The 23,535-nt window shown below is 35.1% G+C and overlaps 2 protein-coding genes across 4 annotated transcripts; one reads left to right on the top strand and one right to left on the bottom strand.

The window, feature by feature from the left end:
* The first annotated feature begins 2,330 nt into the window (after positions 1-2,330).
* On the top strand, positions 2,331-23,373 carry LOC117324343 (TNF receptor-associated factor 3-like). 3 transcript variants are annotated; one of them, XR_004531962.1, is made up of 11 exons: positions 2,331-2,691; positions 12,508-12,990; positions 13,178-13,276; positions 13,585-13,746; positions 14,384-14,464; positions 14,837-14,911; positions 15,099-15,218; positions 15,800-15,913; positions 16,327-16,510; positions 17,632-20,863; positions 21,253-23,373. XR_004531962.1 is itself a non-coding variant. In XM_033880140.1 (10 exons), exons 2-10 carry the CDS (start codon positions 12,751-12,753, stop codon positions 18,204-18,206), a joined length of 1,650 nt encoding a protein of 549 aa, XP_033736031.1. In that variant the 5' UTR covers positions 2,331-2,691; positions 12,508-12,750; the 3' UTR covers positions 18,207-23,373. The 3 variants fall into 3 exon arrangements, 2 of the variants coding, with proteins under 2 accessions (XP_033736031.1, XP_033736032.1); XM_033880140.1 differs by having other exon boundaries at positions 17,632-23,373; XM_033880141.1 differs by lacking the exon at positions 2,331-2,691 and having other exon boundaries at positions 12,486-12,990; positions 17,632-23,373.
* Positions 3,437-9,730, bottom strand: LOC117324344 (TNF receptor-associated factor 3-like). Its single transcript, XM_033880142.1, has 4 exons — positions 9,532-9,730; positions 6,010-6,108; positions 5,338-5,425; positions 3,437-4,311 (listed from the first exon to the last, which is right to left on the bottom strand). The coding sequence occupies exons 1-4, from the start codon at positions 9,607-9,609 to the stop codon at positions 3,767-3,769; spliced, it is 810 nt and encodes a 269-aa protein (XP_033736033.1). The 5' UTR covers positions 9,610-9,730; the 3' UTR covers positions 3,437-3,766.
* Positions 23,374-23,535: the final 162 nt, after the last annotated feature.

Genomic DNA, 23,535 nt, shown 5'->3' with positions numbered 1-23,535 from the left:
ATAAGTTAGACTGCTATCGCCGGTATAACACAATGATTGTATAAGTTAGACAGCTATCGCCGGTATAACACAGTGATGGTATAAGTTAGACAGCTATCGCCGGTATAACACAATGATGGTATAAGTTAAACAGTTATCGCCGGTATAATACAATGATGGTATAAGTTAGACAGCTATCGTGGGTATAATACAATGATGGTATAAGTTAGACAGCTATCGCCGGTATAACACAGTGATGGTATAAGTTAGACAGCTATCGCCGGTATAACACAATGATGGTATAAGTTAGACAGCTATCGTAGGTATAATACAATGATGGTATAAGTTAGACAGCTATCGCCGGTATAATACAATGATGGTATAAGTTAGACAGCTATCGCCGGTATAACACAGTGATGGTATAAGTTAGACAGCTATCGCCGGTACAACACAATGATGGTATAAGTTAGACAGCTATCGCCGGTATAACACAATGATGGTATAAGTTAGACAGCTATCGCCGGTATAACACAATGATGGTATAAGTTAGACTGCTATCGCCGGTATAATACAATGATGGTATACGTTAGACAGCTATCGTGGGTATAACACAATGATGGTATAAGTTAGACAGCTATCGCCGGTATAATACAATGATGGTATAAGTTAGACAGCTATCGCGGGTATAACACAATGACGGTATAAGTTAGACAGGTATTGCGGGTATAATACAATGATGGTATAAGTTAGACAGCTATCGCCGGTATAACACAGTGATGGTATAAGTTAGACTGCTATTGCCGGTATAACACAATGATGGTATAAATCAGACAGTTATCGCCGGTATAACACAATGATGGTATAAGTTAGACAGGTATTGCGGGTATAATACAATGATGGTATACGTTAGACAGCTATCGCCGGTATAACACAGTGATGGTATAAGTTAGACAGCTATCGCCGGTATAATACAATGATGGTATAAGTTAGACAGCTATCGCCGGTATAATACAATGATGGTATAAGTTAGACAGCTATCGCGGGTATAACACAATGACGGTATAAGTTAGACAGGTATTGCGGGTATAATACAATGATGGTATAAGTTAGACAGCTATCGCCGGTATAACACAGTGATGGTATAAGTTAGACTGCTATTGCCGGTATAACACAATGATGGTATAAATCAGACAGTTATCGCCGGTATAACACAATGATGGTATAAGTTAGACAGGTATTGCGGGTATAATACAATGATGGTATACGTTAGACAGCTATCGCCGGTATAACACAGTGATGGTATAAGTTAGACAGCTATCGCCGGTATAATACAATGATGGTATAAGTTAGACAGCTATCGCGGGTATAACACAATGATGGTATAAGTTAGACAGCTATCGCCGGTATAACACAATGATGGTATAAGTGAGACAGCTATCGCCGGTATAATACAATGATGGTATAAGTTAGACAGCTATCGCCGGTATAACACAGTGATGGTATAAGTTAGACAGCTATCGCCGGTATAACACAATGATGGTATAAGTTAGACAGCTATCGTGGGTATAACACATTGATGGTATAAGTGAGACAGCTATCGCCGGTATAACACAATGATGGTATAAGTTAGACAGCTATCGCCGGTATAACACAGTGATGGTATAAGTTAGACAGCTATCGCCGGTATAACACAATGATGGTATAAGTTAGACAGCTATTGTGGGTATAACACAATGATGGTATAAGTTAGACAGCTATCGTGGGTTTAACACATTGATGGTATAAGTTAGACAGCTATCGCCGGTATAACACAATGATGGTATAAGTTAGACAGCTATCGCCGGTATAACACAATGATGGTATAAGTTAGACAGCTATCGCCGGTATAACACAATGATGGTATAAGTTAGACAGCTATCGCCGGTATAACACAGTGATGGTATAAGTTAGACAGCTATCGCCGGTATAACACAATGATGGTATAAGTTAGACAGCTATCGTGGGTATAACACAATGATGGTATAAGTTAGTCAGCTATCGCCGGTATAACACAGTGATGGTATAAGTTAGTCAGCTATCGCCGGTATAACACAATGATGATATAAGTTAGACAGCTATCGCCGGTATAACACAATGATGGTATAAGTTAGACAGCTATCGTGGGTATAACACAATGATGGTATAAGTTAGACAGCTATCGCCGGTATAACACAGTGATGGTATAAGTTAGACAGCTATCGTGGGTATAACACAATGATGGTATAAGTTAGACAGATATCGCCGGTATAACACAATGATGGTATAAGTTAGACAGCTATCGCCGGTATAACACAATGATGGTATAAGTTAGACAGCTATCGTGGGTATAACACAATGATGGTATAAGTTAGACAGATATCGCCGGTATAACACAATGATGGTATAAGTTAGACAGCTATCGCGCACGGTATTGAAATACGACGAAAAGTTATTACTAAATAAAATATTACATGTATGTGTCGTAATAATAATACAAGTAGTAGAACATGTGAGTTGACATTATAAAGAAGTGTCCTTATACTTTCTCATTATTCTCTTGCATATCAAATCACTCATGTTATTATTCTTTATTGTATATGGCTGCTCTCGGCCACCGTAAGGGAAGCCATTCCTTTCCGTATGTTGTTATGATGAAATAAATGAACACACAGTCGATACACAGCCATCGTTAAGGTAAGTTTGTCTCCTTTTCTATATTAACAGTTCACAGGAATGTTAATTTATAGGTTCTGTACTACCTAGTTCTCTATACCCATAACACATCCTTTAGTAAGGCACACTCACACCTTAATGATCGAGACTTAACATTTGGAAATAACAGTCCTATACCATAATAGTACATGATACTATTATAGGGAAACATACGACATCGTATATTCTCATATCTGTATTTAATCTGGTTACCTGTTTAACAAGCGCAATCTTTCAAAGGGACAAAGGTGTTTTTTTAATGTTTTATTGTATTTATTTATTTTTCCATTTGTTCATTTATTTGACTCCATACCAGATTGGAAAAAAAATGAATTGATTTCATAGATATTTCAAAGTTAGCCATTTTTTAGAATAGAATACCGATTAAAAAAAATCCGTACAAATGATTCCATCAGTGACAGCCCCCATAGTGGCTCCAGTTAGTCGGTCAGATTAGAACCGTAGTGTGTCACAGCATTGATACAGACTTACTAGTGATCAGCCACTCACTCAATATGTAGGAAATAGGTCATAAAGTTCCTGCGTATAAACACATAAACCATTTTTCAAACAGAGATGAATGATAATTTATCGGTAACTCTGCGATTAAAAGCATTTCATATTAGGAGAGTTTTATTTGTAAGAAACATGTTAAGAGTTCACTCATATGATATGATACGATTAGTATAAATATAAATCCTCATAATAATGTACAAAACACTTTTGTTGTCACAAAATTTTAATCCAGTCAAGTCAGTCAAAAATTAATGTAATTGTTGTTTAATTTCAATGTACATAATGATATAGTATATTAGTTGAATTTCAGTTATTATGTGAAAGTTGATATATTACATTTCATATCTTTTGATTCATTAACACTTTTAAGAATAGATTTATTGACATAGTGATACACATTATGTACATCCATTTAGAAGAGTATGTAGATTATAGTAGTCAGGATTCATTGTACCTATCTGTGTTGTTTTCTCCATGCAACTGAGTGTACTGAGTCAATATATAGTGGACATCCAAAACTGCAGTTTCATTTTCGTGAAAGTTAGAATCTCTCGGGAAGATTTGTTGTATCCACCTTGATCATAAGGAAAATTGTGTCTTCTTGTAAATACGTACGCGTTTCCAATTTACTCCGTTCCACAAAATGCGGGAAGCCTGAAGTAACATTCATTTTGGAATCTGGTCTTTTGAAGCTGACGGCATCACGATTAGAGTTTAATACCTTTGACAGATTCTGGCTCCTCGTTTCTTGATCCATCAACATAAACGTTACTTGTTGCTTAAATGGCCAAGGCAGTAATGCATCAAAATCCCCCTTCATAAGGATGAAAAAGAAGGATAGAAACATGTTTGGATGCGTTCCATCTCCATTTAGATAGACCTGTCCGCACAGTTTGTAACCATGTCGACTTGTGTAGAACGGCTGACTGTAAAGGGGTATCACCCCATTCTGAACCCTGTTTCTGTAATCTCTTATTTTCCACACCAACGTTCCATCGAAGTTTGAAGTTTCGAACTGTCGCATTCGTAAATCGAGGTCTGATAATTTCTTATCTATCTTTTTTATTTTCGATGACAATTCTGTTGCTGGAAAATATAAACAAAGCCAAATTAGTCTACTGAAAGAATAAGAAATTATCCACTCATGAAAATGCTTTATTTGAAGTAACTCTACGCATATTGATAAATCAGTCCAAATTGACAGTTGGTTACACTTCAAATACATCAAAGAATTCCAACACGAAAATAAAAGCATATTTTAAACTCAAAATCGATTAAATGAGGGCAAAACACATACAGGTACGCATGTTCGTATGGGTACCCTTGAGATCATGCGCTCCGGAAGAACAAGCGTCATCTGCTTCATAGATGACATCTGTAATATGACTATAGGTAAAATCCGGGCTAAGACACAATCTCAAATGAGAAATGGGTGGTGGCAAAGAAACCAATAGGCATATGCATATCGAATGACAATTTCAAGTGAAATCATGATCTTTTTAACCTGCATCTCCCGAAACCTTGTGTTGTTGATTTCATCGTCAGTAGTCGATATCTGTCACAGAAATCGCGGTAACAGAAACACGCGTAAAACACGTGTTAACTCATATTGTATAAGGGAATAGACAATTATTCTGATGTGGTTGATGCATGGGTATATTAGACTAGAAAGGTAAATATTTTTTTGATCGATCTGAAGTCATCTATTAAACAAAGTATTGTCATAAAGATTTCGAGGAGCTATTAATTATACACTAGCTTCAAATTATCCTAACAATACATTCAGATGAACGGCCAGCTGGTTGATGTATATTGCGCAGTGTGATGAATGTCGATTATTTTAACGATGTGAATGTGTATCCAACATCCAAAATACGATATTTTCCTTGTTTATAACAGAATTTAGAGACGGAATGATATAGATATATGCACGGTGTCTAATTCGGATGAGGACTATTATCATTCCAACAATACCAGTGTCGTGTAGTAAAGTAATAAACCCAGACACCACAGTAACTTGTATTTGTAGGAAATATATATCCCAAAAAGCTGAAGTTAAAATGAAACTAATACTCTGAATAACAATAAAAGGAAGGTTCTAAACGAATTTACCTTTCTGGATGTCATGCTGTAATTGCCTGTTAATCTCATATGTTTGAACACATGCAGCATGGCTATTTTGCAGATTTTCTTTGATCGCCTAAAATTGAGACAAATAGTATGCGACATGTAAACAAGCAATGTATGTATATATATATACTATGTTGTTTTGCGAATGAGAGACTTTTTTGTTTTAATTGAATTTGACTCTTTATTTAACAGTAAATGCTGTAGAGAATGTAAATATCAGCACTGAACTGTATTTCTAAAATATGTTATTCACAATTCTATTTTACCTTAGGAAATAGTTTGGACTAAATCAAAGCAAATGAATTTTAGCTATGAGTTCTGTTAACACTGCCTCAGGTGATTTCCTATTTCAAACCCAGATAGATAGCTGTCTACTCATTACGTGTAGTTGAAAATGTTTGCGGGAAGTTCAATTTTGCTTTATTTCGCTTTCATTAGATATAGCGCACAAACAATTTCACCAATACCAAACAAATACACATTGATATATCTAAAAATGCTTACCTATTTACTACAGAAGGTTTGAATGATGCCCGAAAAGTAATATCCTAGAAATAATTCGGAGTGGAACAACCGCAAAATATAAGACTATAAGCCCAATAAAATAAAAAATGAAAAATATACAGTTATCTATTTCGTTATGTCAATGTTTACCTTCTGGTTTTCTTTAATCTGGGATATCCTAGCGAAACCTTGTTCGCTGGCTAAAAGCGTATGATCGTGGCGGCTTTCCTTGACTTCTTTAGTGAGTTTCTAGAGAGAAAAAATGACTTATCTTAAATGATTTTTTTCTTGACATAATCAATAGCAATAGCCTATGTTATTTATTTCACATACCTCGTCAAATTGCACTTTCAAATCAAAAGGACAGTTATAATGTCAAAGGTGATTTAACCTATGGCTTTATATAAACATGTGTACCATACAAACTTTTGAAAGTTATTTGCTGCGTTTGATAAGTACACATACATGTATAATGTGATATCTGATAAGTACACATACATGTATACTGTGTATTGTGATATCTGATAAGTACACATACATGTATACTGTGTATTGTGATATCTGATAAGTACACATACATGTATACTGTGTATTGTGATATCTGATAAGTACACATACATGTATACTGTGTATTGTGATATCTGATAAGTACACATACATGCTTAATGTGATATCTGATAAGTACACATACATGCTTAATGTGATATCTGATAAGTACACATACATGTATACTGTGTATTGTGATATCTGATAAGTACACATACATGCTTAATGTGGTATCTGATAAGTACACATACATGCTTAATGTGATATCTGATAAGTACACATACATGTATAATGTGTAATGTGTCATTTGATAAGTACACATACATGTATAATGTGTAATGTGTCATTTGATAAGTACACATACACGTATAAAGTGTAATGTGGTATTTGATAAGTACACATACATGTATAAAGTGTAATGTGGTATTTGATAAGTACACATACATGTATAAAGTGTAATGTGGTATTTGATAAGTACACATACATGTATAATGTGTAATGCGGTATTTGATAAGTACACATACATGTATAATGTGTAATGCGGTATTTGATAGGTAAAATAGTACATAACGTTTGCCTTGCGAATATAGTTCCTGTCTTTTGTACAATTGTAAGAGGGTAACCTACTTGTTACGATTATAATTCAAATATACACATGCACTTTTTTTTATGAATTCCAATATTGTAAATTATGAAAATTATTAAAATATGGCTCTTTTGCGGCTCACCATCTAGGGTTTGCCATTTTCGGTTTGTTTTCTCGTTTTTTTGTTGTCTCCCCTTGCAGCACTGACGAAAATTAGAAGGACGAATTAGCTATATGTTAGTTTAAATGATTTTCGCTCTTCCGTTTTGTTACATATACCGGTGGTTAAAGAAAAACAGCTCTTGCAGAAATATAAAACTCCTGCAACTTTATAGGTAAATATTTTTTTCTGGAACCTTCTTGAGGAGAGATGTGTCATAATATTTTGCTTACATGTGTTTATTGACGAGAGGTTGTTTACGAGATGTGTTAGAGAATTCTAGAAAAGAGATTTTTGGGGAATGTACTTGAAGGATTTGACAATATAGTATACATACCACGAAAATCAAACTATTAGTAATCAACAGTGTTGATGTAATACTCCACCTTGTACACCACTTAATTGTGATTGTGAAGTTTCTCTTTAGCTTTCTTAGTTTTGTATATATCATTGAATTGTGCTTTAAAGTTTGCTGCTGGTTCCATCTTTCTGTTTTATCACAGATAACAGAAATCGGAGGCAAGTCCATGATAAACAATAAGACTAGAGAAACAGAAAATTCGAGCAGGCAAAGAACTCAAATTGGAGAATTGTAACTAGCCTCTGAAGGTAGAATAATTAACCACATGTCTGGTTTTTCACAAGGTTTTAATGCTAGTAAAAATGTGCTGTTAGTTCCCCCTTTTCAGGAAAAAGAATTTGACAAATAATTCATGCATTTTAAGAAAATTGCTGATAGTATAAAATGACCTAAGGATAAACTAACAATGTTACTACAAAGTGTTTTGATAGGTCAGGCTAGATATATCTATTCTTCTTTGTCGTTGGAAGAAATTGCAGACAATCAGGCAGTGAGGAAAGCTATTCTAAAAGCTTATGAGTCGTGCCGGAGACTTGTCGCCAGAAATTTTGAAATTCAATAAAGAATAAACTTATGTAGAGAAAGAACAAGTGTTCAATAGGTGGTGTAATTCCAAATAGATTGAAAATGATTTTGACAAACTAAGGAAATTATTGTTAATAGAAGAGTTCCAACGTTGTATGAAAACCTATTTAGATGAGACACAAGTCGATTCACTGTGTGAAGCGGCTGTAATGGCTGATTATTACGCTCTCACACATAAAGGCTCATTTATCAAAACTAATTCTCAAGAGAGAAGCAACCCCACGGGTACTGATAATTTAGACAGCCTAGGAGCCCAACCTTTTGTGACCCTTCTAATAATTAACCTAATGTAGTTGATAAGACTAAGTCTGATTTCAAACCAAATTAAACATGTTAAAGGGTAGGTGAAGGTCTCCTTCTGGTCCTGTTTGTAACTACTGTAAGGAAGTAGGACATGTTATGTCTGAGTGTTATTTCCTCCTCCTAAGGAGCAAAGGTAAAAACTGTCAGCTTCTTCTATGTAAGCTATGTCAAAGCCTAGTCAGAAACTTGGCGATATCGTGGAAAAGTCTAAACTGTCTATTGATGGTAAGAGTTCAGAGTCTGATAGTGTATTGGGGAAGTACTCCCCCTTCATTTCTGAAGATTTTGTTTCACTTGTCGGGTTAATACCACCTTAAAACATTTTACGTGATACTGGAGATCCCCATTCTTTGTTATTAGATGGCGTAGTGCCTTTGTCTTGTGGTGTTAGTGTTTTGCGTCAGCGATTAAAGTTACATTTTGTTAATTTGTCTCTCCATTGTCGTTATCTAAAGTCGGACTTAATTACTGGGCCTGTAACTGTTGGTGTTAGACTGGACAGAAATTTCTTTCCAGTCTAATAGCAACAGTTACAGGAATGTCCAGTTCAATAGTCTCAACACTTCCTGTCTCGTCAGGAGTACGGAACACTAACCTGACGAGATAGGAAGTGTTGAGACTATTCATCTGGAAATGCCTTTATATTCATTTCGTTTGCTGTAACTCGTTCAATGAGTAAGTTTTCTAATCATGCAGTAGTTGGGGATCATTTATGTCCAGGATTAGGTGACACTTTCATTGCTCACGATCGAGAATTTGTTTTGAAATTTTCTAATATCTTACGTGTCTTTGAAATCCTTGTTGATTGTAGCTGTACCAGTAAAACATTTGAAAGATATTGACAGACTACAATAAGTGCTAATGTGATACTGTAAACGTGGCAATTTACGCGAGGGGAAATTTACGCTTATTACACGGTGTACTTTTAATCGCGAAAATGTCCCCCACGCATATTATTTTGATATCAATTTGCGTAATCTCGAACTACAAACGAATGTGTATACATCACGAAAATTACCCCCAACGCGTATACTTTACATATCGAAATTGCGAAATTAACCCACCGCGAAAATAACCACATTTACAGGATATATCTTCTGGTGATATAAATACCAATTATAAGGTACCTACCATTTCGCATACGTGACTGTCCATATCCATGCTTTTCACAGACGTGTTGCAGTTTTGGCAAATAACCTCACAACGCATTATATGGTCCTTAAACAAAATCCATTAATTTGAACATGAAAATTAAACACTCAACAGAAACGGAAACGATCACATACTAATTTATATAGGGATTACATGGTCTTTTCCCATTTTAATGGCGGCTATGAATAGCAGCAGCTATCTACATATCTATACAGAAAAAGATGCTAAATTAATAACCGGTCTTTTTTTTTTCTTTCTGTTTATTCAAAACAAAAAGACATGAGGTAACATCACATACAATAATTCCTGTTAATTGAGATTTATTAATGTGAATAGACGGCAAAGAAATCACAAATTACGGAAATGAAACTGGGACTGTTTTCAACATTATTACTGTTTTACAATAGAATTCTGAATTCTATTGTAGAATAATCCAATTGTTTATTAATTTTTTACCCGATATTTTAAGATTAATATTTTAAATAAATATGTGTAAATAGGACTTCTATAAAAAATTCCTACCTGTGAGATAAATGGCAATGTCCCAATATCAATGGAAATTTCCATCCGCTTGGTCTAATTATAAATCCACGTACACATCAGGTTACATGATTTAAGCACTAAATTAAGCAACTCTCCATGAATAGCTATTGTGTTATGATCTTCATACCGACTGCTTATATACGATGTCAATACATTCAACATGTGAATGGTATAACCGTCATGGAAATACAGGACACATTTTAGAAATCAAACTTAATGCTTTTACATGTAGTAATACTCTACTAATAAGACAATGTATGTTAGGTTATTCTGATCACGATGTCTATCTATAGTCCACATAACTACACTTATTATACCTGAATCAACAATTAATATACAAATTTATCAAGCTAAACTTCTTCATAATCCCTCTTAGGTTAAACTTTCATTTAATTATCTTCGCATCTGTTCAGTTACGTCAACAATTCATCATAAAGTTTGTAATAAACTTCTAAAAATAGAACGTGAACCAACCCTCCGAGCATCCTAATAGGACTGAGACCACAATTAAGTACTTCCGGGTTCAGGCCCCACGAATGAAGTCCCCTCAAAAATGTATGTATTTCAGGAAAACAAATTAAATGCCCCTTTGAACTTAATTTCTGTTGATGAATTTAATGTGGATTTATAGTAGGGATGTCAATCTAGGTTTTGTGATGTAAAATAATAATATTGATCATTTATTATGTGCTCCAGGACCCTGTGTGATGAGTCCTGATTTGACCTCTACCCCTGACCCGGATGTATATAATCCACGTTAACGTTGGTGACACATTTTGACAGCTATCTCCAGAAAATGCTGAACATGCTGGGTTGAAACTTTTATATTTTGCTTCTCAGATGTTGGTCTTGGCCAGGTGAGATGGAAAGTTGCATATGAGATATTGGGAATTTATTATGAATTTTAATGTTACAATGAAACATATAGCGAAGCTAATTGTGGTCTCGGTCCTAATATTACATTCCCGGAAGATTAACAGAAAATAATTAGGTTTGTTTATGAAAAGGAGTTCTATAAAAGTGTTATTGAGGCTCTTAAACACCGCTGGCAAAAAGTTATAGATACTGAAGGGGATTAGGTTGAAAAATAATACAATATGTCCGGTAAAATTCAAATCCTTCAATGTGAAGCTCACAACATATCAATCATCCCTCGTATATTAACTATTAACATATATTTGGTCTGTGTGTTTTGAGATTTGTTAAGATGTCAAAATATGCTGAGAAGATATGTTCAGCATAAGGCAAATCAATCTATTTTCATTTTCCCCATTATCTATTCATATGAAATGGATTTTTACCGTCTTTATCTAGAAATGTATGTATATGTTTCCTGATTAGTTTTAGTCATACAGAGTGGAGACGTTAGAACAAAATAGAAATTTTATAAGACGCCATTGCTCTACCACACACCTTTACAAGCAAGAATCGGATGAGTACGTGTATATCGGTTCTTCAAATCCAAGCTTTTTTATTCGCTTATTCGCTGCTGTATGGTCCTTTCTCATACTTCATCATATAGGATTTATGAAAAGGTCCAGTTGTTCGAGATGCGATTAGCTTCATCACATTTATTATTGGAAATCTCGCTTCTCCTTTATTCCCCAATAGGTATGCAAAAGACAAAAGAGTGCTATAGAGTTTCCTAAAACATTGTCAAAATTGTTGTACCACTTATGATTATCAAGAATTCAAAATGTTTGTTTAAGTGCGATTAGCCTAATCTTCTTTTGAAGATTTTGTTCCGGGTGCGATGAAAATGCCGTTGTGTTTGAATGGTGAACATAATTTGTCGTTAGGATACCCTCAGTTACTTACTCGTATTCGTTGAAATATTCATATTAATAAATAAATAAATATTAATATCAACGATTTGTATCAACTGAAAGTCTAATCAGTTATCAGAAATTATTGATCGTTCACAAAAGTATTTAATTTCAAAACTAAAACTGTAATACGTTTATTTAGTCTAAAGTATTGACAGAAGTGTTTATCTTTTTAAAAAAAAAAAGTAAACTTGATGAAAAATCAATTGCATCCCTTCATGCAACTTATGGTCTTTATTGATAATTATTATCAGTTAATTGCTTTTAGCGTTGTTCTATTCAACCGTAATTTTATTCATATTATGTGTCTTATAATCATATGACATTTTTTTTATTGGTCAATGAGTTAAGAACATGAATGGATTGTGACGAAAAATGCGTATTTCTATTTTGTCATGACATAAATAATACATTGACTATAGTCATAGCGTCGCATCAGATGACATGATGTTGTCATGACAATAAGAAAGAGACTAGCATTATAATCGGAGTTCTTTGATAAGATTCTATTATTACAATGTAGAACAAATTGAAAGTTACTAGCTTAAAATGTATACATGAACATCATTTTCTTGTAAAATTTCAGTGTTTCGAACTAGACATTGAACTGAGCCAACATTACTTTCCAATACGGCGGTTATTACTAAGCCAGATTTGGAACATCAAATGCACAAGCTTACTCCGCCATCTTCACTGGTAATAAAGGAGGAACAGAACCCACATAAACACTGGTTTGACTTAATACGGTTACGTACTGTATTAGGATTACTGTGTTGTGCTCAGGCTTGGGGACCAATAGATTAAACACTGTATCATACTTTGGAGACTAATGGCTTCATCATCTAATGCACTTCTGTCCATGATTAACAACCCGGACCCAAGTGAGACGAACCCGCAATTTGTTAAGAATACAGAAGAGTTTGAAAAATGTACGGCATGTAAAACGCTTCTGTGGAATGCGTACCAGTTACCTTGTGGTCACCATGTATGTCCCAATGGTTTAGAACGTGTTCTAGAGAACGGACGATGCATGGTGGCAGACTGTGCATTGGAATGTAGGCAGAATGAGGTAATTATCAAAGCGTGATATGTACTTTCATAGTAATCGCAGAGCTTCAAATATATATCAGATGATAATATACCCGCATAAACGTTGAGTTAATATTGAATCATAACGTCTGAAGAAAATACATTTGAAACAATCAACAGAAAGGTAACTGTCAATACAATTATTTCATGCTTTGTGTGTTTTCTAGATTTTCCCAGACAGTTGTAAACGAAGAGAAATCGCAAACTTGGAAGTTAAGTGCGGGAATCAAGGTTGTCAGAAAACAGTGCGATGGGGTAATCTAAAGGTTAGTTTCGTTGAACTGAAAACACAAACCGATGCCTATTCGAGATTTAGATGAGACAACACTAGAAATAATTTTGGCTGTGCTAATTTTTTGTTCGAGGTAAAACAAATCAAACATTTGCGAAGACGATTAATCCCAATTGTTACACTATTTTTGTGTGAATGATACCACATACATACAAATGGTATTCCAGAAATAAATCTACAAACACGAACAAGCTGACGATGACGCTCCTGACTTAGGTGGAAACGTTAAACTTAAGGAAACAAAACCATGGCGAGATAAATATTCAATTCTTTGCATTTTAGAACCACGAAAGATCTTGTGATTACCGACTTGTGGAATGCGATCTGTGCCATGAATTAGTGAGGATGTCTTCCATACAGAAACATAAAGATGAGGAGTGTGCGCAGAGGATACTTTCGTGTCCAAATCAATGTGGAGTGTCCGCAGCAGCAATCAACTTGCAAGTAGGTCTTACAATGTACTTTTTATTTAATTTGTAAGGGTGACTAACAACCAGGGCCATATGCGGACAGCCATATATGATACAAACAGGAGAAAATACACAAAAAAAAAAACAACAACAAAAAAACCCCAAAAAAACAACAACATATATAGGAGAAGATAGTACGAAAGACACGACCAGAGATGCTTTAAAGCCTTATAAATAATGTAAGTTATATAATGCAGTAAACTGAAGCACCCATATTTATTCCTAACCTGCTTCACTAATAAACAATTAAGCAATAATTAAACATTTTACTTAAAGTAGTCAAAATGTGTTCACTGGCATAATGCAATGTAATATCAGACAGGAAACTGGTAAGTGAGCATTTACTTGACAAGGTGACATATCACCACACACCTTGCTCATCATATTCCTTGCGTTTTAACAGTACCAACATTATTAACATTGGTTCCGATGTTTACAAATAGCGTAGATATCCGTGAATTGGCGTTCGTATTCGCTAATTGTAATAACAACTGATAGATCGGTAAGCATATAGAAAGTTTTTGAGTGATCTAGTTCATAATGTTTATCTAACCATATTTCAAACCTTTGTATCACTACACTATAGCATATATTGTTCATGTTTTGTAAAGAAACACCTGGCGGAGGAGTGTCCTAATGTCCTGATGAGTTGTCCAAATGAGTGTGGAATAACACCTGTGTCCAGGGAAGAGGTACCTCTATACATGCAAACTATTTTAGGTCACAAAATAAATTATTTATAAATGCCACCTCAGCGAGATGACGGTAATGAGTTGTCAACAAAAATATTACGCAAAGTCGACAAAATAAGTCGATTTATCATTAATACGTAGAGTAGCTAAATACATCAACATTATATAATTGGTGGCAGGAACATGGAATCATAATAACTCGTTAACGACAGTTTGGTAGGAGTGATAGTATGTTAGAAAAGTAGATATATGGAGGCATAAACTGGTTTGCTGACCAAAAACTTGTATTAACTCTTTAGTCCTGTCAATGATCCAACGTATTTAATTTATCTCCCAATGCATCATTTAACCATCATGTATTGTTTTTTGTAGTTAACACACCATGCCAATAAATGTCCATTGAGACGAACAATATGTCGGTTCAAAGACGTCGGATGTCCCTTTCAGGTATAAACATTACACATGCAATTCACATATATTGTAGACACAACCACAAAACAAATTCAGAAATAGTCATTATTTTAAAATGATATGTCTTAGCTATTTGGTTTACCTGTGTAAATGTTGCATAGATCTATACCTTGTTTCTTCTCTTCAATAATTATTGCAAAGCATCAAACATTACTGATAACAGGGTCTAGAGCATGAAGTCACGAAGCACGCGGTGGATGGTTTACCTTACCATGTGGAGCTCATTGCGTCTCGTGAGTTGGTTGTCGAAAATGCCACTAAAGAGCACATCAGCGATATTAAGGTAAATAGTGTTGAATGGTTAAAATGAAGTTTTACCGATGTAACTGCCATATTCAATTATTTGTAGTTGTAGTTTAATTTGAATTAGTGCTCCATATAATTGTTATAATGAATATTTATTCAAAGCATTTAAGACAAATAGTAATATACCTTCATTGAGGTCTACACGGATCAACAATTTAACCTCCTAATAATACATGTTCGGTGTCTTCGGTGGTGTATGTAAGTATTAATTTGTAAATCATCAGATTATTTCGGATGGTCGGGTGGCACAGTCGTAACGAACACGTCAGTATCCTACAAAGTAGGCGGACAGTGTTCGATTCCCCAATCGGACTTAAAAGGTAAACTAATGTGTTCATCTGCCCGGCCACGTGGGTTATCATCGAGTATTCCTCTTTTGTCCGACAGTAAAACACCTCATGAGCTTTCAACCGGGCCAACAAAAGTGATTTATATAAGTTTATATAACTTATCTGTCAATTAATTGTAATATCAATAGATTTACGATGGAGAAATTGTTCTATGTGAAAAGATTAAACCATATCTAGTAAGAAAAATGTCTTTTTTGTATTCATGCAGGAAACCATCAATAAAATACTCAGGCAATCAGAAGAAATGAAAAAAATACAGGATGCAAATACAAAACTAAAGAAAGAGTGTCTCATGAACAAGAAATCAATACAGGATATGAAGGTGAGATTAATAGATTGATAATATAAAGCTAGGACATATTTAGAACACGTGCTTACCATTCAGGAATTATTAACCCGTTGTAGTTTGCGTTCGTTGTGAAGTAGTTTCAAATCAGGAGTAATCGTTTACATATAACAAAGTTTAAATTCTGTTGTTTATTTCTAATCACTATTTTATCTTACTTTATAAAGTCCTTACGTAGTATACATTAATCATCATCATCATCATCCTATGGAGAAAAGTGACTAGACAAATGATATGTATACTGAAAAATCAATAGTTCGATCAAGCATCACTTACTACAAATTGCATCATTAGTAGGAAAAATAGGCGGGGGCGTAGTAGTAAAGACGAAGGAAAAAATATTCGTAGCACTACACCCAGATTGCTTATCCTCATTCAATCTAATACAGAAACTCCTGGCGTCCCAAGGAGAAAAAGTTATCAACGTGGAAAGGCAGGTAGAGGACAAAATCAGTAATGACAGAGTAGACTGTATCAAACGTGATCTAGCTGCTGTCAAAGATACGTCAGAGGGGGCGAGGCAAAGGATCGAAACTTTAGAGAAAGCAACGGGATCCAGCGACCAGTCCAGAGGTTATTAATTAAAGTGTGGATATAGTCAAGACAGATATTATCTATAACTTCATTTAGCAATAACAAAACTGTTGAAATGGCAACAATAGAAATTGAATATAATATGGCTGTAGAAGTGGTATACATGAGAATTGAGATGTGTAATTAAATCACTGTTTATACAAATAGATACGTGATTTGGTAATATACAGATTCTATAAGACAATAACAATAACAGTAGATTTAAGTAACCAGGTAAAACAATAATTGAAAACATCAAGGTGAACTAGTTACATTACCTGGGGAAACTTGGTCATTGTTTGGACACCACGCGTGTTGGGTTTAGACAAGATTTTTTGAGATATTAGAAGCATATAACGCATGTTATCTGTATATATATACTTTGTATTGACGGTCGGTGATAAAAAAAACAACACGATACGAACATACATTAAAAGGTGTTTTTGTCCTATAAATGAGTCATTAAAGACTGCATCAGAAGTGGATTCGAATTAAGAAATATAAACGTTGAATTGTACTGAAACAATTTAAATAGATACACACAGCATGTTTCTCACATACTTCACAATGTTACCCGGCGGAAAAGATAAATTGATATCATCACACAGGTGGGGTAAAGACAGCTGGAATGCGCTTCATGACACTGCTCACAATAACTTAACGTCCTTATTTTACGTTGAATTACCATGTCGTAAACGCAATTTTGACGCTCATGCCAAGGAGCATCGTATATGGCACGATGAAAAACTTTCATAAAATGCTTACATTTGCTTACAAGTATGTGGGAAAAAAATCAAGCATTGGTCTGTTTCGCGAACAAGAATATCTCAACCCTCGTGTTGGAGTTTAGCTGGCTAGCACTCGGCAAGCCTCTTTTTTTCCCGGCAAGCCTCTTGCTGACTGGCCAAAATCTGTATACTCGTATTAAGATATCCTTGCCCACGGAACAGACCCATGTTAGATTATATAATTCACTTACTATTGATTTGTGTCAGTATCGTTCCCCCTACCTCTATACAGCCAGCTATCATCACGACATAAATAATTCAGCGAGTATTTAACTCAAATTCTTGTCTTTCGTTTCTGTATCTATATTGAATATATCTGTATTTTGATTATAGGCACTGGCGTACAGGTAGTCGAACGTGTTGAGAACCAAGTTAGGCTATTGGATGGCCGAGTTTGCGAGATAGACTTGAGACTGCAATTGCTCGAGACTATTAACTACAACGGTGTCCTGATGTGGAAGATCCGAGATTACAGGCGGCGGAAAGTCGAGGGTATAAATGGTAAAACACTGTCGCTATACAGCCAACCATTTTACACCAGTCAGTACGGGTACAAACTATGCGGGCGGGTGTATCTGAATGGCGACGGATCAGGGAAAGGAGCATACCTTTCTTTTTTTATAGTTGTTATGAAGGGCGACTTTGACGCCCTTCTTCCGTGGCCTTTCATTTCACCTACCACCCTGATGGTTTTGGATCAAAATGGAACGGGATTACATGTACATGAAACGTTCACGCCGAACCCGACTAGTAATAGTTTCCGCAAACCTGCGACCGAAATGAACGTCGCATGCGGCGTCCCTTGTTTTGTAAAGCACACGAAGCTAGAAACCGACACATATTTAAAAGATGACACGATATTCTTACGAGCAGTTGTTGACTGTTCGAAAATCAAAGCTCTTTATTAAATATAACGTAAAGAAAGCGAAAAAAAAATCTTAGAATCTGCCAATCATATATTAAAAACAATGTAAACAAGATCTTGAAATAATACATGATGATCTATACCGGGAGTTCTGAGATAATCCCACGGGTAAATCATCATTATAGTTAATATTCATGGCAATTTTAGATGAAGTGCTTCAGGTCTGCGATATCTTTTTTTTACCTTAACATTAAATCGGAAAGCAAACCAAATTTAGAAAATCAATCTTATTCAAATGATATGCAACGCTTCAGTCATAACCGGTTTTATGTCCATTTCACGAATCCGAATGTTTTTGTGGTGAAGAATACCACAGAAAAATATTCTTCATTTATTTCGATATTCTAACAATAAATGTTGTGCGACATCTTTCGGAGTTGTAAAAACAACAAAAATGGATCAGAGAACACAATGACAATTAAACTCAGAAAATAAATTAAAGAGTTTGATGGTAATCTACATTCACGACACATTTTTCTAGGTGACCTACAATCACGACACATTTTTTCTAGGTATTCTACACTCACGACACATACAATCTCGACACATATGTCTCGGTAACCTACAATCACGATACATATTTCTGTGTAACCTACACTCACGATACATATTTTTAGGAAACCTACAATCACGACCCATTTTTCGAGGTAACCTACAATCACGACCCATTTTTCCAGGTAACCTTCACTCACGACACATATTTTTAGGTAACCAACAATCACGGCACATATTTCTAGATAACCTACATGTACAATCACGACAAATTTTTTTCTAGGTAGCCTACACTCACGACACATTTTTCTAGGTAACCTTCACTCACGACACATATTTTTAGGTAACCTACAATCACGACACATATTTCTAGATAACCTACATGCACAATCACGACACATTTTTCTAGGTAACCTACAATCACGACACATTTTTCGAGGTAACCTACAATCACGACACATTTTTCCAGGTAACCTTCACTCACGACACATATTTTAGGTAACCTACAATCACGACACATATTTCTAGATAACCTACATGTACAATCACGACACATTTTTTTCTAGGTAGCCTACACTCACGACACATTTTTCTAGGTAACCTACAATCACGACACATATTTTCTAGGTAACCTACAATCACCACACATATTTCTAGGTAACCTACAATCACGACACATATTTCTAGATAACCTACATGCACAATCACGACACATTTTTCTAGGTAACCTACAATCACGACACATTTTTCGAGGTAACCTACAATCACGACACATTTTTCCAGGTAACCTTCACTCACGACACATATTTTTAGGTAACCTACAATCACGACACATATTTCTAGATAACCTACACGTACAATCACGACACATTTTTTTCTAGGTAGCCTACACTCACGACACATTTTTCTAGGTAACCTACAATCACGACACATATTTTCTAGGTAACCTACAATCACCACACATATTTCTAGGTAACCTACAATCACGACACATTTTTTCTAGGTAACCTACACTCACCATACATTTTTTTTTTGTTAATCTACAATCACGACACAAATTTCTAGGTGACCTACAATCACGACAAATATTTCTAGGTAACCTACACTCACGACACATATTTCTAGGTAATCTACAATCACGACACATATTTCTAGGTAACCTACAATCACGACACATTTGTCTAGGTAACCTACAATCACGACACATATTTCTAGGTAATCTGCACTCACGACACATTTGTCTAGGCAACCTAAAATCACGACACATATTTCTAGGTAGCCTAAAATCACGACACATATTTCTAGGTAACCTACAATCACCACACATTTTTTCTAGGTAACATACACTCACCACACATATTTCTAGGTAATCTACAATCACGACACAAATTTCTAGGTGACCTACAATCACGACAAATATTTGTAGGTAACCTACACTCCCGACACATATTTCTAGGTAATCTACAATCACGACACATATTTCTAGGTAACCTACAATCACGACACATTTGTCTAGGTAACCTACAATCACGACACATATTTCTAGGTAATCTGCACTCACGACACATTTGTCTAGGTAACCTAAATCACGACACATATTTCTAGGTAGCCTAAAATCACGACACATATTTCTAGGTAGCCTAAAATCACGACACATATTTCTAGGTAACCTACAATCACGACACATTTTTTCTAGGTAACATACACTCACGACACATATTTTCTAGGTAACCTACACTCACGACACATTTTTCTAGGTAACCTACAATCACGACACATATTTCTAGGTAACCTACAATCACGACACATATTTCTAGGTAACCTACAATCACGACACATTTTTTCTAGGTAACCTACACTCACCACACATATTTCTAGGTAATCTACAATCACGACACAAATTTCTAGGTGACCTACAATCACGACAAATATTTGTAGGTAACCTACACTCACGACACATATTTCTAGGTAATCTACAATCACGACACATATTTCTAGGTAACCTACAATCACGACACATTTGTCTAGGTAACCTACAATCACGACACATATTTCTAGGTAATCTGCACTCACGACACATTTGTCTAGGTAACCTAAAATCACGACACATATTTCTAGGTAATCTACAATCACGACACATATTTCTAGGTAATCTACAATCACGACACATATTTCTAGGTAACCTTCACTCACGACACATATTTCTAAGTAACCTACAATCACGACACATATTTCTAGATAACCTACAATCATGACATATTTCTGTGTAACCTACAATCACGACACATTTTTCTAGGTAACCTACACTCACGACACATTTTTCTAGGTAACCTTCACTCACGACACATATTTTTAGGTAACCTACAATCACGACACAAATTTCTAGGTAACCTACAATCACGACACATACTTCTAGGTAATCTGCAATCACGACACATTTTTCTAGGTAACCTACAATCACGACACATACTTCTAGGTAATCTACACTCACGACACATTTTTCTATGTAACCTTCACTCACGACACATATTTTCTAGGTAATCTACAATCACGACACATATTTCTAGGTAATCTACAATCACGACACATATTTCTAGGTAATCTACAATCACGACACAAATTTGTAGGTAACCTACAATCACGACACATTTTTTCTAGGTAACCTACAATCACGACACATATTTCTAGGTAATCTACAATCACGACACATTTTTCTAGGTAATCTACAATCACGACACATTTTTCTAGGTAACCTTCACTCACGACAAATATTTCTAGGTAACCTACAATCACGACACATATTTCTAGGTGACCTACAATCACGACACATATTTCTAGGTAACCTACAATTACGACACTTACAATCACGACGAATACAAATACGACACATATTTCTGTGTAATCTACAATCACGACACATATTTCTACGTAACCTACAATCACGAAACATATTTCTAGGTAACCTACACTCACGACACATATTTCTAAGTAACCTACAATCACGACACATATTTCTAGGTAATCTACAATCACGACACTTATTTCTAAGTAACCTACAATCACGACACATATTTCTAACTTCATGTAAACAAAATTGAAAAATCATACAACCGTTCGTTATGTTCTTATTGTTTGTTATTGTTGTTCATCCGGGATATAGTTGTTTGCTTTTTGATATACAGAGCATCCTCTTATCAATACATATATTCAGATAGCAATTACTCAACTAATATTCTTGAGAGCGCTCTTCTTGTTTTTTGTTTTTGCACCATGCTAAATGTAGGAAAGGCCTATCCATAGTTTTGAGTTCAACATCAGACGAAGTAACATACATGTATATTTACACATAGGCTCCACAATAAAAAGAGTAACACTTCGTGTAAACTTACACAGAAGTTCGTCATTAGAAATAGTAACACCTCGTATATACTTACATGTAATTCGACAATAGAAAGAGTAAAACTTCATGTATACTTACACAGAAGTTCGACGTTAGAAATAGAAACAATTCGTGGATAGACCCAAACTAAACTACACGTTAAATCACCAGAAGAAATAATAAAACATTGTATAGACATATGCTAAAATTACACGTCGATATCCACAAAATAACTGTCCTTATATAGGTCAATACATCTAACTATATTAAATCAATATTTATAGCCTCTATGTCATTCATCTAACCCTTTTATTATGATCGACATGGAATCAACAATGTACATATTTTGTGTTTACCTATTTGAATATTTGCTAGGCAAACCAGTCAAAATGCTGCTACACATACACTCTTCAGCCTATTATTCCTTAGATAACGCTCCTTATTATTTTGATTCTTACTTTTTTTTGGGTGTTTTTTTTTCATTGTTTTTATATGTACAGTATATATATGTATATATTTGCTGAATAACTTGTGCCAGTACATGTACAAGTAATCGGTTTTGGACAGTCCTCCGGATATACTCGTCCCGGTTATCGTGCCCCCCCCCCCCCCCCCCCCCCCCCAAAAAAAAGAACAAATCCTTTTCTATCTTATTTGGTTGATTTGTAATGTTCAATTGACGGTTCTTCCATGAGACATTGCCATTGCTACCCGATGACGGGCCGAATTTTGTTTGACGCAATGAACTGTAACTTCGGAGATAATAAAAAAACCCTACATAGCACCCTCTGTCATCACATCGCTTCAACTTTGGCTTTTCTTTTAATTTAAACCTTTTATTTTGATTGTTTATTTCTACCTTATGTACATCACTTAAGATGATTTCTAATTATTTACAATGGGCCTTCGACGGATTCATTATCGACCTCGATTAGTGAGCCATGTCGTACAACTAAACATACATCGTTGGTCGTCACACTGAGTGGTCAAAATGGTCACATCCGAATAATATAATTATTCCCATCGAATTCAATATAATACATCACAAGACCAGTCAGGTCAAGGAAATAGAATTTAACCTTGCTTGTGATAAAAATGTTCGTTGACTTAAAAATACTGTTTTTATTTTATTTTTTAATTTACATAATGTTTTATATTTTAAACAATGCGAACTTTACATATGCTTTGACAAAGATAAATGAAACGTTGATACCTTTACTTAAAATGATATTAACACCAATCTGTGATACTAACATTTTAATAAAGACCTATATCATCATCTATTAGTTATTGTACTTCTAAAATCACTTTCATCATTGGTACCGTCACAACATATGTGTGTCGGGAATTGTTTCCGCGTCAGAAACACAAAACAGGGGGCACGAAAGAGCTCAATTTCTTACCATCAGATAGGAGATTCCAAAATCTATCATCTGAAATT

This window comes from Pecten maximus, chromosome 3, assembly GCF_902652985.1.
Source record: "Pecten maximus chromosome 3, xPecMax1.1, whole genome shotgun sequence".
Lineage (NCBI taxonomy): Eukaryota > Metazoa > Mollusca > Bivalvia > Pectinida > Pectinidae > Pecten > Pecten maximus.
Note: the sequence above shows the minus strand (reverse complement) of the source record. Positions and strands in the feature narration are given on the sequence as shown.